General features: G+C 38.7%; 1 protein-coding gene across 1 annotated transcript; it reads right to left on the reverse strand.

The window, feature by feature from the left end:
• Positions 1 to 15,171: 15,171 nt before the first annotated feature.
• On the reverse strand, positions 15,172 to 16,620 carry LOC110606305. The gene is made up of 2 exons (XM_021745052.1): positions 16,478 to 16,620; positions 15,172 to 15,856 (listed from the first exon to the last, which is right to left on the reverse strand). The coding sequence occupies exons 1-2, from the start codon at positions 16,618 to 16,620 to the stop codon at positions 15,172 to 15,174; spliced, it is 828 nt and encodes a 275-aa protein (XP_021600744.1).
• Between the last annotated feature and the right edge of the window lie 1,241 nt (positions 16,621 to 17,861).

Below are 17,861 nucleotides of genomic sequence, written 5' to 3' on the forward strand. Positions count from 1 at the left end.
GATCAATAGTCCGATAAAGCCTAATAAATAGAACACGTATTAATCTCTTTGTCACACGATATCTAGTTTGAACACAAGTCATGGTCAATGTCAAACTTATAATGTTCAAACTTATGATTTCTCGATCTCTAAGTAGACTAATAAATTCAAATGATATTGATCACACTATCAATTCATTTGAGCACGGCCATGCATTTCTCAGTCTCACTTATCGAGGGGCCTAGAAGATATCTCTCTCAAAGAGAGGGACAAATCCTATCTTGATTGTTCATTATCCTCTACATAATTTCTATCATGCTCAATCATAACCTTTATGATTGTCCGATTAAAGACAATGTTTGGTTATGTCAAAACATAATAGTCCTTATGTTGGAAACTATGACAATCTCAAGTCAAAGGATTAAGAAATAACTACTTTGAGATTCACTTATGACAATAACCCATGTAGTGATCTCAATGCGGGTCCATCCAATACTTTGTTCTCTAACAAGTATCTATGATTATTGAATTATATCAACATATACATAATCATCTCATGATTATCAATCAATAATCATACTAGCTATATTTTATTATTATCAACATAATAATAAGTAACCAGAGATGATAATCATTATTATGTAACATGCAAACAAATAATGATAATAAAAACCTCTTTTATTAAAAACTAAAACGACATACAAAAAGGTCCAAGATAATAGCTTAGGGCATATACATTAACACGGACGTCTTCTATCATACTAGAGTGCTAGCTCTCTCAAGATGGATAAACTATGTGCTCCCGATCTGCAACTCAAAACGAATTCTCAAAAACGTTACTTCCACTTCGTAGAAGCGGTTTTTATTCATTTTTAGTCTTTTGTTTTTCCCACAACTCTTTTTGTGAAAGAGTTGTGTTCATCACCCACTATCACGTTCTCGCATATACTAAAATATTGATAGAGCATATTTTAGTCCATTTTATCATTATGTTCTTAATGTTTATTTACATCTTTTCTGCCTAATTTTGTGGTTTTAATCATGTTTTGCAGATATTAGGTGTAAAGAGAATCTGGAGAAAATGCTCTTAAAACTGCCAAAAAGTGTCAAATATAGAAAGTGCCAAAAAAGGAAAGTTTTCAAATAAGGAAAGTGTAGAAGCAAAAGCAAATAAGGAAAGCTCAGTCAGAATATTATTTGAAATTCAAATCGCATATCTTTCTTTCCTTGTTCAAAGATGTGCACACGCTGCAGCAGTCATATATTCCTATTTAGGCAGCAAGATTTCATGAAGACGCACTTGCCTCTTCTGCATTCAACATTCAAAATTCAAACAAAGGCTCCACCTAAAAAGAAAAGACTGGACAGAAGATCTTTCCCTTTTGCACATTCATAATCGCGCACCCAACTTCATTCTGAAACACCATCCGCGTGCCTCTTGCCTTCTAAAGAGCTTGCAATGCGATTCTTTCCTTTTCAGACGCAACTTGGGCAGCAAGCACCTCTTAGGCAGTAAGGGCAGCATGTAAGGACCTAGGGCAATATTTTCAACTATAAAAAGACACATAAGGAGCCTCCCAATAGCTTTTTCCATACCATCTTGGACACACCTACGGGATTGCAAGTGATACCATCTCTTCTGCTTCCTTTCTTTATTTTTTGGTTGTTGTTTCAGCCATGAGTGGCTGAAACCTTTTATTCTAGTTGAAGATTAGTTGAAACTAAAGTTGTTTTATGGATTGTGAGATCTGAACACACATTGTTTGTCTTTTGATTATTCAATATTCATACAGTTCATGCTTGATTCTATTATTGCTTTGTTATTTTGATCAAATTGGCCACTTGATTATTGATTGCAAGGTAATATATTGTTAGTTTGGATAATTTTAAGTCCGTAATTACTTGGATTATTCAAACATAAGAACACTTGGTGTGAAAACTAAAGAAATTGTATGATCTAGCAACATCTCATGCATTTGAGTAGCTAGGATTGGATCTCTCTCTTTCTTCATGCAGTTAACAATTTTTTGATGCCTAAGGCCCAAGGATGCTCCTTGGCAATTTGTTAATTAGTAATTAATTAGATGACGTTCCCTAATTGGTTTAATTATAAGGAGAGACATGGTGGTGAGAAGCATTTTCCATCTCCATAACTAATCTATTGAATCAATAAAAAGAACATAAGTTTCAATGATCAATCCCAACAACTGAAGTGGATCCAATACTTCAACTAGATCTTTCTTATTATTGATTTCTCTTTATTTTTATTATTTGCTTTACTTTATTGCTTTCAGTTTTAGATCAATTAAATCAATCTCAAACCCTCCCCATTTTACTTTCAGTTTGTTTTGCTTTCCGTTTATCTCATTTTCAGTTAATTCTCTTGGTCTTGATAAGGAAATAGGTAAGTTCTCAATTCCCTGTGGATTCGATCCTTTCACCACTATCTACAGTTGTAAAATTATTGATAACCAGAAAGGTTATTTTTTACCGGCTTCGACAAGCGCGAGTCAAAAATTGGCGCCGTTGCCAGGGAGTTGATTTAACTTATTTGTTTTTCTTTCATGACCAGATCTGCATTCAAGGACATTCTGCCTTAAGATCAAAAAAAAAAAAATTTTAAGCGCACAGTCAAAAAGCCTACCATCGCAAAATTGATCATGGATGAGGTAAGTACATATACTCTCTCTTCTCAACTTTCTGAACTAACCTCTGCCATGACAAATTTCTTCACAGGTCAAGCTCAACAATTTTAGCCACCAAGGCCATATAGGATCTGTGCATATGTGGGACACCCAACTGATCAATGTCCTACACTCTATGAGTATGACCAACCAGTACATGAATTCAGAGGATTCTATGAACAACCAACATATGATCCATACTATAACACATACAATCCAGGTTGGGGAGCCTATCCAGACTTCAGTTATGAAGAGGCTAACAACTACCAGGATTATCAAGGATATCAAGCCCAACCAGAGCCTCCAAGTTCCTACCAACACCTTGAGAAGATGATGGAGACATTAGCAAGTTCTATGCAAAGCATCCAACAACACATAGGACAATTGGCCACCGCATTAAATGCAATAAGAGAGGAAGAGCTTCAAGATGAGACACATGATGAAAGTTCGCAAGTATAAGAATAACCTGCTGAAGAGAAACAACCAGAATATTGTTTATCCAAACAAACTGATCAAACAGAACTTGTTGATAGTTTATATATCATTGATTGTTTGAGCAAAGATGTTTTTGATATAAATCAGGATGATATTCTGAATAATGATTTATGCAGGGAAGAGAGCCAGAAAGAGCCAGAAAGAGCCAGAACTAAAAGAAACTGACTGTTGCATCCAACAGGTGGACTGCAACAATGCGCAGAATGAAGAAAGCTCAATCGCACCTCTTCAGATGAGTTCGCAGAAAGGCCTTGCGTAGGACAGTCCTGCAACACTTCCAGTCGCACCTATTCAGCTTCCATCATATGAAACTCCTTCCAGCCTTCCATTGCAGACCAATCTTGCGCAAGAAGGAGTACCTAAAAGCCTTTTAGGTGCGTCCTTTCAGCTTCAATCGCAGATCAGTCCTCTTTAGCTTCCCTTTCAGTTAGATCTTGTGCAGAAGGAGCAAACTGAAACCAATTCAGCCATAGATCCAACGCAAACAGCCCATGCTCACAAGGAACAAATGGTATTCGAAGCACCTAAACCAAAGGACCATGCGGATCAATGCCTTCCCAAACCTCCGGATAAGGTAGAGTTTGTTTTGCCTGAATTCAGTACTAAATTGTAGCTAGCCACAGAGAAACATGAATTGGAGTTCAAAATGTTGCCCAATCATCTCAAGAATGCAAACATGATAGCTAGAAGCACACCTCATCTGAAAGAGGAGAAGCTAATCATGTTACTTCATGAGTACATGGAAAAAATAGGATGGGTTATGACCAAATCAAAAGGAGTGCTACACTTTCTACTCAATGCAGTTGGGACTCTTTTCCCTTCTCCAATTACTTGAGCCTTGATCAAGTGGATCACACCATGCACACCACACCCAGGGGAGTACTCAGTTTTCTTTTGCATTTTAATATTTCCTATACACTGAGGACAATGCATGATTTAGGTATGGAGGTGCATATCTGAACTTTTATTTCCAGTCAGTCTTTCAATTTTAGTTCCATTTTTGCGTTTTTCTTTCTTTCAATTCCATTTTTGCGATTTGCTTAGCTCTGAATAGCCACAGTTGAAATTTCTTTCATTTATGCTTTCAATAACACACACAACCACAACCTTCTTCTTCTTTTTGATTTGCTCTACTCAAACTGATGAACTATGTTGGATGAGTTTTTCTTTCCATGACCCCATTGATGTGATGACTCTTTAAACTTATGTTCAATCAATTTTAGTGAGTTGTATTCATGTTTGAGAATTGCCTTTTGAATTGAATCTTTGATCTTGTCATGGTGAAAAATGTATTAATGACACTCATTAGAGAGAATGAATTGAAATTTGTGTGAATAAACTTAACATGACTTGATTTAGCAATTGGTGTTGATTTGTCCAATGCATTGATTAAGGAAATTCAGCAAAGGTGTAGACTTCATAAGCACAATTGAAAACTGTTCCAATGGTTGAAAGACTATGAACAGAGCTAGTAGCCACTTGGACAAGTGACCAACTGAGTAACTGGAGGTGGGTATCACCAATATGTACCTTCACGTCAAAAGGTTGGTGACTTTTTCAAGCAAAACTGAAGTGCAAAAAAGCTGAATATAGTACTTCAAGGTAAGGGCAAATCACTCTGAAAGCTAGAAAAAGTCTTAACTGAACATGGTAAGTAAAGGGAAACAAGGAAAGAAGGTGAGTAATCTTCATGCATATATTCTTCACTGCAATGATTCAAAATAGGTGTCCTGAGTAAGAGTTTAAGTGGAAATAAGGATCAAGTAGCAAAGAAAGCTTGTTTGACTGTATTTATTTGCTTGAGGACAAGCAAAAGGCTAGGTGTGGGGATATTTGATAGAGCATATTTTAGTCTATTTTATCATTATGATCTTAATGTTTATTTACATATTTTCTGCCTAATTTTGTGGTTTTAATCATGTTTTGCAGATGTTAGGTGTAAAGAGACAATCTGGAGAAAATGCTCTTAAAACTGCAAAAAAGTGTCAAATATGGAAAGTGCCAAAAAAGGAAAGTTTTCAAAGAAGGAAAGTGCAGAAGCAAAAGCAAATAAGGAAAGCTCAGTCAGAAGATTACTTGAGATTCAAATCGCAGATCTTTCTTTCCTTGTTCAAGGATGTACACACACTGCAACAGTCATATCTTCCTATTTAGGCAGGAAGATTTCATGAAGGTGCACTTGCCTCTTCTGCATTCAGCATTCAAAATTCAAACGAAGGCTCCACCTAAAAAGGAAAGACTGGATAGAAGATCTTTCCCTTTTGCACATTCATGACCGCGCGCCTAACTTCCTTCTAAAACACCATCCGCGCGCCCCTTCTGAAGAGCTTGCAACGCGATTCTTTCCTTTTCAGACACAACTTGGGCAGCAAGCACCTCTTGGGCAGTAAGGGCAGCATGTAAGGACCTAGGGAAACACTTTTAACTATAAAAAGACACATAAGGAGCCTCCCAACAGCTTTTTCCATACCACCTTGGACACACCTACGGGATTGCAAGTGATACCATCTCTTCTTCTTCCTTTCTTTATTTTTTGGTTTTTGTTTCAGCCATGAGTGGCTGAAACCTTTTATTCTAGTTGAAGATTGGTTGAAACTAAAGTTCTTTTATGGATTGTGAGATCTGAACACACATTGTTTGTCTTTTGGTTATTCAATATTCATACAATTCATGCTTGATTCTATTATTGCTTTGTTATTTTGATCAAATTGGCCACTTGATTATTGATTGCAAGGTAATATATTGTTAGTTTGGATAATTTTAAGTCCGTAATTGCTTGAATTATTCAAATATAAGAACACTTGGTGTGAAAACTAAGGAAATTGTATGATCTAGCAACATCTCATGCATTTGAGTAGCTAGGATTGGATCTCTCTCTTTCTTCATGCAGTTAACAATTTTTTGATGCCTAAGGCCCAAGGATGCTCCTTGGCAATTTGTTAATTAGTAATTAATTAGAGGACGTTCCCTAATTGGTTTAATCATAAGGAGATACATGGTGGTGAGAAGCGTTTTCCATCTCCATAACTAATCTATTGAATCAATCAAAAGAACATAAGTTTCAATGATCAATCCCAACAGCTGAAGTGGATCCAATTCTTCAACTAGATCTTTCTTATTATTGATTTCTCTTTACTTTTATTATTTGCTTTACTTTATTGCTTTCAGTTTTAGATCAATTAAATCAATCTCAAACCCTCCCCATTTTACTTTCAGTTTGTTTTGCTTTCGGTTTATCTCATTTCAGTTTATTTCTCTTTCAGTTTATTTTTGTTTTAGTTAATTCTCTTGGTCTTGATAAGGAAAATAGATAAGTTCTCAATTCCCTGTGGATTCGATCCTTTCACCACTATCTACAGTTGTAAAATTGTTGATAACCAGAAAGGTTATTTTTGACCGGCTTCGACAACCGCGAGTCAAATATCTTATGTGATAGAGTTGTGTTCATAACCAACTATCACAATATCGCAGATACTCAAATATCTTACGTGATAGAGTCCTTTATCTGCAACAGTTACAGATAGACTGCAGATCCTTTTAAATATTATTATCTTATAATAATAAATAATTAATATTAATAATAATAACACTTTATTATTATTAATTATATTAATAGGTTTTGGGCTTTTAGCTTATATTTAAATTATCATTAAATAGAAAATGCATTATAATTGATAGTAGAATTTAATAATAAAATTATTTTAAAGCTAAAATAATTATATTAATAAATAATTATCAATTAATTAAATATAAAAAAGATAAAATAAAGAGAGAAAAAAAATAAAAGAGTTGGTAATTTGAATATCTGCGATAGTAAATTAAAGTAATCTCATATTTTTCAATTACATTAGTGGTTAATTTAACTTTAGTGTGATAACTTTTATGTAAAAATAAAAATTTACTTTTAAAATTTATTAGTGAAAATTAATGCACATCTAATTAAATATAAAATTTATATTTTATTATGTTACAAAAAATTAAAAAAAAAAATATTTATAAAATACACTGTCACATGTATTACGAATATAATTTCTTATAATTATATAGAAATTAACGCTTTAATAATTAGTCATTTTCTCAGCTTATAAAATATTTAATATTATCAAATAATATAAATCGAAATAAATGAAATAAGAAAAATAAGATTAACTTCTATATAGAAAAATAAAATTATATATATATAATTTTTAATTATAAAATAGCTATAAATTAATTATTGTTCTATATTAAATAACGATTACATCTAACCGTTAAAAATTCAAAAAATTAATGATTACTTTTTTATTTCTAAGATATTAAAAGCAAAATGTAAGAATTGGCTAGATAAGATGGAAGTCTAAGATTACACTCTTTTATCAAGTCATACAACGAACATTTTTCATATTATAAATGATAAATTGAGCTATAAAATTATTTTTCTCTCGCTTTATATACCAATTTGTAATTAGAAAAGTCTTCACTTTATCATTTAAAATTATAATTAAATCATATACGGATATAAGGGTTTTCGCCTTTATAGTTTCTTCTCTTTTGTTTACTTCCTTTTGGCTCCCTACTTCAGCCGAACAATGTGGAACTCAAGCTGGGGGTGTTTTGTGTCCAAGAGGCCTGTGTTGTAGTAAATGGGATTGGTGTGGTACCACAAGTGATTATTGTTGTGATGGCTGCCAAAGCCAATGTGATTCTGCAGTATGTCCCAGTGGACGTAGAGCCGGCATTCTCCGAGGAAGTGGTGGAGATATGGGTGAGATATTTTCAGAAAAAACATTTCATAAGATACTCAGTCAAAAGCCATATGGGCTTTATACATAGTAGATACAACGTAATTAGTTTCCATCTCATATGGAAAATAGTAAACTAAATAAATATATGTGCCTTATATTTATGTAATCCTATTTCTTTACCGAATGAATTATAGAAATTACTGTGTGTACTTTAAGTGTAAGTATATGCACTTCGTCCGATAATAATATGGATATTGGTTTTCACTGTTTTTGTCATAGATGTATTTTATAATTTAAATTTTCACTCATAGTCACTTTCCTTTGAACTTCTTCTCTTTTTTTTTTTATTTTTTTAAATACTTAGTTTTAATTTATTTTAAAAAAAATTTCAAACTTTAACTTTATCTAAGTCACAATATTATGGTACAATATGTTCAAAGTTTAACAAAATAAAAAACAAATCATTTTAGATATTTTTTCTTTATATCTCTTTTTTAGTTTTACTATTTTTCTCATTTTTATGTGTAAAAATAAATTAAAAATTAATTGTTAATGAAATTGTCTTTTTTTCTTAAATAAATATTTTATTTGATTTTACCGTCTTGCTTTCTGCGTGCTCTGTCTCTCTCTTTTCTTGCAAAATTCTTCTTTAAGGTACGTTTCTTGTTCTCTAAAGGCTGGTCCCGGACTTCCCAACGTTTTGAATCTAGAGTCTAACGTCACCCCTTTTTTCATAGAGGTCTTTTGTTATTTCGGGGTCATCCCGTATGCTTACTCTCAACTCTATTCTTTTTATGTGTTTTTTTGTGTTTGTCAGCTTGTGTTGGAGTTTCTCTCCAATTGCTATCCTTTTTTCCACCTTTTTTTGTTTACTTCAGGCTAGCCACGGTTTTTGCTACTTTGCTCCCCGATGAGGGTTGTCCATTTTCTTGGGGCATAAGGACTCCATTAAGGGCTGGGCGGAGAGTTTCGCCGTGGTAGAGCTGAAGGAGAGCTCGGGACTGTCTTGGGAGGTGGATCTCTCTTGGAGCGATGTTCCTCCAGGGAGTAATGACCTTCATCAGTTGTCTCTATTAGACCAGATCTACCTTCTCCGACTGACCTCTGTCAAGCGAAAGCATGATGTTGAGAAGTGTATGTTTGTGTCCAGTCTTCAAAACTGCCGGGAGGCTGGTACTTTGCTTGTTGATGTTCTGCTCTTCTCTTGTTTTCATTTTTTTTTGTATTTATTTCTAACAGTGTGGTTATTTTTGTTTTTGACAGCTTCCGACCTCCCAATGGATCAAATTAAGCTGCCTAAGAATTTCACCATCTTTAGGGAGAACATGAAGGCCACCTTGGAGTCCTTTCAAGCCAGTCAGTTTGTGGTCGACGTGTCTCGGGAGGTTTTTCATGCCATTTCACCACCTGTTGCCGCGGACCATCTCCCCTACCACAGCTTCTTGTCGCGCCTTAGCGCCGGTCTCTAGGGACTCCCGCACTGGTGCCCCTAAGGCATCTGATCATGGCAGGACTCCCAGCGCCTCCAAATCTCCTGCCCACAAGCTCAAGTCGGCCGCCCTTCCAGCTTCCTGGGAGCCCATCACCATTGAAGATTCTGCGGAGGACGGCTCCGAAAGGGGGGCTGAGGTTGCTCCTACTACTGAGGACGCCTCGATAGGAAGAGCTGAGGTCGTCCCTGCTACTAAGGCTAGCTCCAAGGGAGGGGCCGAGGTCATTCCCACTACTGAGGACACTTCGAGAGGAAGAGCTGAGGTCATCCCTATTGCTCCCCGCCCAAAAAAGGTCGTTGCCAGTTGTGGTGTCGCCATTAGAGAAGCTGCTGGTAAGCGAGCTCCACCAACAGAGGTCCCTCCTGCAGTCAAGCCTCCAAAAGGGCTCGCATCACTAAATTGCCCGTGGCTACTCTCCCTCCTGTTGAGAAAAGGATGCAGTCTGTGGAGCCGTTGTCCTCTGCTCCTAACAACGAGCTTCTCAATGTTGCAGAGATCACTCCGAGGTCTACGGCGACCTCCATTGCTAAGCTGTTGCGGGAGAAGATGTTTGGTAGGATTTCTAATGTTTCATATCCGTGCCTCCTTGCTCTCACCAGCCATCTAGCCTGCTCTACTCGGCAACAAGTGGCCTTTCACTTGCGGTCTCGGGAGCAATTGGGAGATAGCCTCCGAGAGATGCTCCTCATGGTGAGTCGCTTTATCATTTTTAGTTTGCTTTGCTTTTGTTGTCTTCTAACTTTGCTTTTTGTTTCCTCATGCTAGGTGCTGGGTATTTATATGGAGATCGATGCTCGGGATCAGTCCCTTCAGAGCTCAATGGATCGGCAGATTGAGGAGGCCCACCGTAAGGAGAATCTCGTGGCGACCGGTGATGTTTGTGGCCAAATAGCTGCAGTCCAGGGCCATCTTGAGGACCTCAGGCTCCACTTGGCTTGGGCGCAAGGTGATGCCAACAGGGCTTCTGAGCGGGCTGCTGTGGCAGAGTCTCGTCGTGATGCCTATCGAGAGCGGGACGAGGCCATAACTCAACGTAACAAGGCCTAGGGCCAGTGTGAAGCAGCTAAGGTGGAACATGACAACGCCCAAGCTCGGTGTGAGGTGATGATGACCTAGAGGGATGAGGCCGTGGCTTGAGTTGTTGTCCTTGAGCAGGAGCTCAGCAAGTGTACCGAGAACCTGAAAGGCCTAACCTCGGCAGCAGAAGAGCCGCAACTTCGACAACAGCAACTCCGCCAAGAGGTTATGGTCCTGGAGGAGAGGTGTTCTGCCTTACTTAAGGATGTCAGGCTCGCTGAGGATAGGGTCCAGTTGGCATGTGAGGAACGCCTGCAGGAGTATAAGGGCTCTGCTAAACTGAAGGCTGAGATTGATTAGGCTTGTGAGAAGCGCTTATAAGAGTACAAAGACTCCCCTGAGTTGAAAGCTAAGATCGAGCAGGCCTGTGAGGCACGACTTACGGAGTACCAGGCTTTTGATGCCATAAAGGAAAAATTTTACACTTCAGCCTTCTGCATGTTCGCCTATGGGTACAATCAAGGCCTGAAGGCAGCTAGGGATGCCCCCTCCACCCCGTTAGCTCATCTCCAAGCTCCTGAAGTTGATTTTGATGGTGAGGAGGTGCGCTATGGGGAGGACGACAACCCGTTGCCTAAAGGAGCTCCTTCCCCGCTGACTGGACTTCAAGAAGAGGGCACTGAGCTTCAAGGGAATGATGCTGGGCTCCAAGGAGATGATGCTAGTCTCTAAGGAGAGAAGGTTGGGCTTCAAGGAGAGAATGTTGGACTCACAGGGGATGACACCGGACTCCAAGGAGATGATGCTAGTCTCTAAGGAGAGGATAATGTAAATAAGTCTTCGAGTAGTCTTGTCCCTTTGGACTCATCTCCTGTAACCTTGGGTGAATGAATGAATAAAAATATTATTTTTCTTCTTTGCCCTTGCGTTATATTTTCTGCCTTTTATTTTTCTGTCTTTATACTTTCATGCCTGAATGTATGTTGATCTGGAGATGTATGTCTGATGGTGAATGAGATTTCATCTCGGCTTGTGCCTCATTTATACTTAGATTATTTTTTTCTCAGACAGCCTTTCTAGCTTTGCCAATCTGCCCAAACCTTTTAAGACTTAAGCTATTTTCTCCATCTTACTTGTGAATTTCTCCTGACTTAATAATAAAGGCCTTAAAACATATGTGCCCTTATCAATACCTCAACTTACTTAACTTTACGTAATCAATAGGCTAAGTTGTCTCTTCTGGAACTTTGCCAATCGAATTGACTTAGGCTAAGAGCTCGGCATCTGGCTGGATTCCTTGTCCGTGAGTTTTTCTTATTTGAACGAGGGCATTTTCGTCTTTTGGCTCACAACCTTTTCAGTATAACAAGCTCGGACATATAATACTTAAAGAAATAATTTGTTTGTATAAGTGCCCTGTCTTAGATGATTTTTAGATCTCATTCTTGCTACGAGCTTGGACACATTATCCTTTTCAATGTAACCCTTTGACAATTAGTCCAGTCTGAGCTGCATACCCTGCTGGGATAGGGAGCTCAACCTTTCAATGTTTTCCTTTACTCAGTTCATCTTTGTTAAGAATTTGTTTATCGTGATTTGATCCGAACTGGGAGCGCGACTCTTTGCTCTCGTTCATTTTTTATATGTTCTGCATTTTTCAAGTACCTTCATATGGGGAGTTCAGCTCTTTATTATTTCTTTCACATTTTGGCTTTATTCAGCTTGGTTGTCCACATGCTATGAGTCCATCCAGCTAGTGAGCCCGTCTTCTTGACGAGTTCATGAGTTCGGATTAATGTTTTCGGTTTTTAAGTGTCTTGGGCCTTTTAATGAGGTCGAACTCGCTTTGCTGCTTAACGTGCTGAGCTAAATACAGGCTGTGCTTCAGCGCGTTTGCTCATGCTTTTGTTCTACCTTACTATTGTTATTTATCTTTGTCGAGCTTTCTCTTTCTAGCCCGGTCGGGCGGCGCTGGTGGTCATTGTCTAGGTCTAATCACCTTCTTTAGTCCAGCGTAGCTAAGCTCAGGATTCAGTCTCATTGGCCTTACTGTTGCTTCTAGGCTCTTTAGCCTTACACGAGATTCAGGCTCGTTGGCCTTACTGTTGCTTCCAAGCTCTTTGGCCTTGCATGGGATTCAAGCTCGTTGGCCTTGCTATCGCTTTGAGGCTCTTTGGCCTTGCACGAGATTCAGGCTCCTTGGCCATACTGTCGCTTCCAGGATCTTTGACCTTGCACGGGATTCAGGCTTATTGGCCTTACTGTCACTTCCAAGCTCTTTGGCCTTGCATGGGATTCAGGCTCGTTGGCCTTACTGTCGCTTCATCCACTCATCTCAGTTTTGTGGTGCTGGGGGTCATTTTCCAATGCCAGTCACTCACCTCACTGAGGCTTTGTTTGGGATTCAAGCTCTTTCGGCCTTACTGTTGCTTCGTCCATTCAGCTCGATTTTGTGGTGCTGGTGGTCATTTTTCGATGTCAGTCACCCATCTCACTGAGGGCTTCTATCCCTCTCAGCTCAATTTTTTGGTGCTGGCGGTCATTTTTCGAGGCCAGTCACTACCTCATTGAGGGCTTTTAATGCATGTTCTTCCTTTTTAAGAGATGATTGAGACACATAATTGACATAGCGGTTGTCGAGACCAGTCAAAAATAATCAATTCAGTTATCAACAATATAAATACTGTAGACAGTGGTGAAAGGATCGTATCAACAGGGAATTGACACTTACTTACCTCTCTTGTTAGGACCGAATAAAATAAAATAAAGTGCAAGTACATATAAAGTAAAAATGGGGGTTTTGAAATTGATTTGATTATACTAATAAAAAGAGCAATTAAAAAGAAAGCAGATGGTAAATTAAGGATGTAACAATAATGGTAAAAACTCTAGTTGAAGATTCAAATTCACTTTAGTTGATGGGATTGATCATTGACTCATATGTTCCTTTGCTGGTTCAATAAATTGGCCATGGAGATTGAAGAAGCTTCTCACCTCCATTATCTCTCCTTAGATTAAATCAATTAGGGAATGTCCTCCAATTAATTACTAATTAATAAGTTGCCAAAGAACGTCTTTGAGCCTTAGGCCTTTTACAACAGTCAATCGCATTAAGAAATAGAGAGAACCAAATCTAGTTACCCAAATGTATGGAGACAACACTAGATCATGCAATTCCCTTAGTTGTGCACCAAGTGTTCTTCTGTTTGAACAATTTAAGCAATTACAGACTAAAAATCATTCAAACTAACAATATATTACTTTGCATGAAAGAATCAATGTAGATCTTAAATAACAAAGCAATAATGTCTTAAAGCATGAAATCACAAGAATACTGAATAACAAAAGATTAACAATCAAGTCCAAGTCTCTCAATCCACAATACAACTAAAGCTTCACTTGTTCTTCAACTAGAATGAAAAGGTTTCAGCCACTCATGGCTGAACCAAAAACCAAAAAAAGAAAGGTAGAAGAAGAGAAGAAGAAGCCGGATGGGAGTCTTGCGCAGATGATGTTGCAAAAATGTGAGAGAGGAAGAAGTCTCTTGCGGCTGGCCTTGTGCTCTCTTTTTATAAGATTAGATGCTGCCCTAGGTCTCCCTTGCTTCCTAATTAGTGTAGAGGCTGCCCAAGTTGCTGCCCAAACTCAACTTGCTGCCCGAGTTGTTGCAGAAGAGGAAAGAATCGGACTGCAAGGCTTTCAGATGGAAGGTGGCGTGCAGATGGTCTTCAGAATAGGAAAGGAGCGTACCTTGCGCTGGAAATGGAAGGAAAAGTGATTCAAGGCTGCCAGAAGAGGAAGATGGCGCGCGTAGGTCTTCATAAGCCAGGTGTGCGCGCGGCTTGAACCGGATCAGGAAGGAGAGGCGCACAGATTGTGTTCTGCAGAAGAGGCAGGTGCGCAGGTGCTTCTGAATAGGAAGTATGAGTTGTCCAGATTTCCTATTTAGGTGGAGCCTCTTTTGAATCTTGAATCTGGACTAAATAAATGCCAAGTGCATTGAGATCTCCTTCCTGGATAGAGAGTGGTGCGCTGATCATGCTGCAGAAGAAAGTTGGCGCACAGTCATTGAATGCAGAAGGGAAAGTGCATCTATCCAGTCTTTCCTTTTTAGGTGGAGCCTTCGTTTGAATTTTGAATGGCTGAACGTAGGAGAGGCAAGTGTGCCTTCATGAGATCTTGCTGCCTAAATTGGAAGATGTGACTGCTGCAGTATGTCCACATCTTTGAACAAGGAAAGAGAGATCTGCGATTCGAATTTCAAATAATCTTCTGACTAAGCTTTCCTTATTTGCTTTTGCCTCTGCACTTTCCTCATTTGAAGACTTTCCTTTTCTAAAAACTTGCCTTATTTGAAAACTTTCCTTTCTTGGCACATGTTCTAAATAAGGTAGGAAAGATTCTGCAGTTTAAATTTCGGACAGTTTGCTAATTGTGCTTTCTGACTCTTTCCTTATTTGGCACTTTCCATATATGAAAACTTTCCTTATTTGGAACTTTCCATATATGAAAACTTTCCTTTTCTGGAACTTTCCATATTTGGCACTTTCTAGCAGTTTTAAGAGCATTTTCTCCAGATTGTCTTTTCACACCTAGTTTCTGCAAAACATGAACAAAACCACCAAATTAAGTAGAAAAGGTGCAAATAAACATCATTAAGATCATGATAATATGGCCTAAAATATGCTGTCAATAATGATAAAATAATATCTTGTATTTTATTCATGTTTTTCACAGTACAAATGTTCTCAGAGTACAGGATATTATACAATTTGTTTTTTAAGGAAAGTACCTCTTCAGATGTTGGATATTCCAAGCGTGCTGTTTCGGGTACCCTTGTAGGTCTTCAATCTGATATACTCCAGGCTTGACAACTTTAGTTATTCTGAAGGAGCCCTCCCAGGTCAGTGCTACTTTCTCCACTGTTGCTCTTTTTCCTGTGGCTTCTAATTTTCTCAGAGCTAGGTCCCCCTCCTTCCGACTCCTTTCCTTGACCTTCTGATTATAATAGCGAGTTGCCTTTTGCTGGTAAGCGGCTGTGTGGACTTGGGCCTCTTCTTTGATTTCCTCTAGGGCATCCAAATTGCTTCTCAACTTGTCATCGTTGGTGTCTTCATTGTTGAACTGGACACAGTGAGAAGGAATTTGCAGCTCGATGGGGACTACTGTCTCTGTGCCAAATGCTAGTGCGAACGGTGTCTCCTTCGTTGGTGTCTGAGGGGTAGTCCTAAATGCCCATAAGATGCTATTGAGTTCGGCTGCCCAATTCTTCTTGACCCCATCTAGTCGATTTTCTAATCCTTGAAGGATAGCTCGATTCGTGACCTCCATCCAGCCATTAGTTTGAAGGTGGGCTACCGAAGAGAACTTGTGCCAGATGCCCATGTTCCTTGTGAAATCTTTGAAGGTCTTGTAGTTGAACTGCTTGCCATTGTCTAATATAAGCACCCTCGATATCCTAAATCTGCAAATGATGTTGCCACATACGAAGTCTATCATTTTTCATGTAGTGATGGTGGGAACAGCTTCAGCCTCCAGGCACTTTGAAAAGTACTCAACCACTACTATCACAAACTTCTTTCATCCTGTGGTCTTAGGGAAATGACCCAGGATGTCTATGCCCCACTATGAGAACGGCCATGGGCTGGATATGCTAGACTAGGGTGTAGCTGGGATGTTGATGGCGTTGGCAAACCTACATACATCACATCTCCTCACAAATTCTTTTGCTTCTTTTTTAACCGTGGGCCAGTAGTAGCCCTGTCTGAAGATTTTGTTTGCCAATGTGCCTGCTCCTTCTTATGCTCCATAGATTCCCTGATGTATCTCCTCCATCACCTTGGTTGCTTATTCGGGGCTTACACATCGAAGTCAAGGACTGGATTTCCCTCTTTGATATAGGGTCCCCCTTACTGCTTGATAATTGGCAACTCGAGCTGCAATTTTCTTTGCTTCGACTTTATCTTCAGGAAGCTTCCCTTTTACTAAATACTCCAGTTATAGGGTCATCTAGTTCTGCCCTTTTTCAATCTGCATTATTGCAACAGGCCTCTGAAAGGTGGGGATGTTGATGTGCTGTATGTACACTTCATTTGAAAGTTGTTCTAACTCTTCTTCAGAAAAGCGGTTGAGCAGGTCTGCTTCTTCATTCTCTTCTCGAGGTATTCTCTGATATTGTACAATAATTCCCTGCTCATCGAGCTCAGCTTCTATAGCATTCACCTTCATTAGGTACTTCTGCATAGTGGGGTCCCTTGCCTGGTATGCCCCCGTTATTTGATTGATCACCAGCTAGGAATCCCTGCTTATTTTGAGGTCGGTTGTCCCCACTTTCATTGCTATCAGCATCTTGTTTATTAAGGCTTCATATTCTGCCATGTTATTGGAAGCAATAAACTCTAATTGCAACGTGTAATAGACCTTGAACCCTTCTGGTCCTTTCAACAGTATCCCAGTGCCACTGCCCTTAGTGCTAGATGCCCCATCTACAAACAATCTCCAGTTGAAGTACAGAGAGGGCTGCTTTTCACCCTCTTCTCTTGCCACACCTGATGACTCTCTGCTGAGCTCTATCTGCTCTTCATTGAAGGAACATTCTGCTATGAAATCAACAAGGGCTTGAGCTTTGATGGCCGTTTGAGGTCGGTATTCAATACAGTATGGACCAATTTCAACAGACCAAGCGAGCATCCGACATGATGTTTCCGGTCTGTGAAGTATTTTCTTCAAGGGCTGATTGATAGATTATAATTTAGACCATTTTATCATGATGATATTGATGTTAATTTATACTTTCTCTAGCTAATTTTGTGATTTTGATCTTATTCTACAGAAAATGATGTAAAGAGACAATTTGGTGAAAATGCCCCTAAAACTGCCTAAAATGGAGCAAATGAGAGCAAGCATGCCAAGTGCAACTTGAAAGGAGCCCAATAAGGAAAGTAATTTGAAATTAAAATTTCAAATCCTTAAGAGAATTCAAAATTTAAAATCAAGATTCAGCTCATTAAGGAAAGTGCAAAATAAGGAAAGTGGCAAATAAGGAAAGTGCAATCTGCAGAGCAGTTTGAAATTCAAGATCTTCAAGAATCCTTCTCCTTATTGAAGAAGCCAAATCTTTTGAAGATGCACATTCAAATTTGAAATTCAAATTCAAATTGCTAAGGAAGCCAAAGGAGTCACACATGTCACACATGCCACCTCAAGTCTTGCACATTCAAAATTCAAAATTCAAAGAGAGGCTCCACCTCATTAATGCAAGATATGGGCGGCATGGGCAGCATATGGTTAGCCAAGAATTCAACTTGGGCAGCAAGTAAGGACTTAGGGCAACACTTTCAACTATAAAAAGACACATAAGGAGCCTCCCCATGCTTTTTCTACTATCCCTTGGACACACATACGAGATTGCAAGTGGCATCATCTCTTCTTCTACCTTTCTTTATTTTCTTATTTTGTTTTAGCCATGA

This window comes from Manihot esculenta, chromosome 18 (genome assembly GCF_001659605.2).
Source record: "Manihot esculenta cultivar AM560-2 chromosome 18, M.esculenta_v8, whole genome shotgun sequence".
Taxonomy (NCBI): Eukaryota; Viridiplantae; Streptophyta; class Magnoliopsida; order Malpighiales; family Euphorbiaceae; genus Manihot; species Manihot esculenta.

Excerpts from the sequence above, each read along its gene's own strand:
- LOC110606305 (XM_021745052.1), bottom strand. The coding sequence starts at position 16,620 with ATGAAGGTGAATGCTATAGAAGCTGAGCTCGATGAGCAGGGAATTATT. Across the intron at positions 15,857-16,477 it reads GAACAACTTTCAAATGAAGT|ATTTAGGATATCGAGGGTGC; the intron begins GTACATACAGCA and ends CATCATTTGCAG.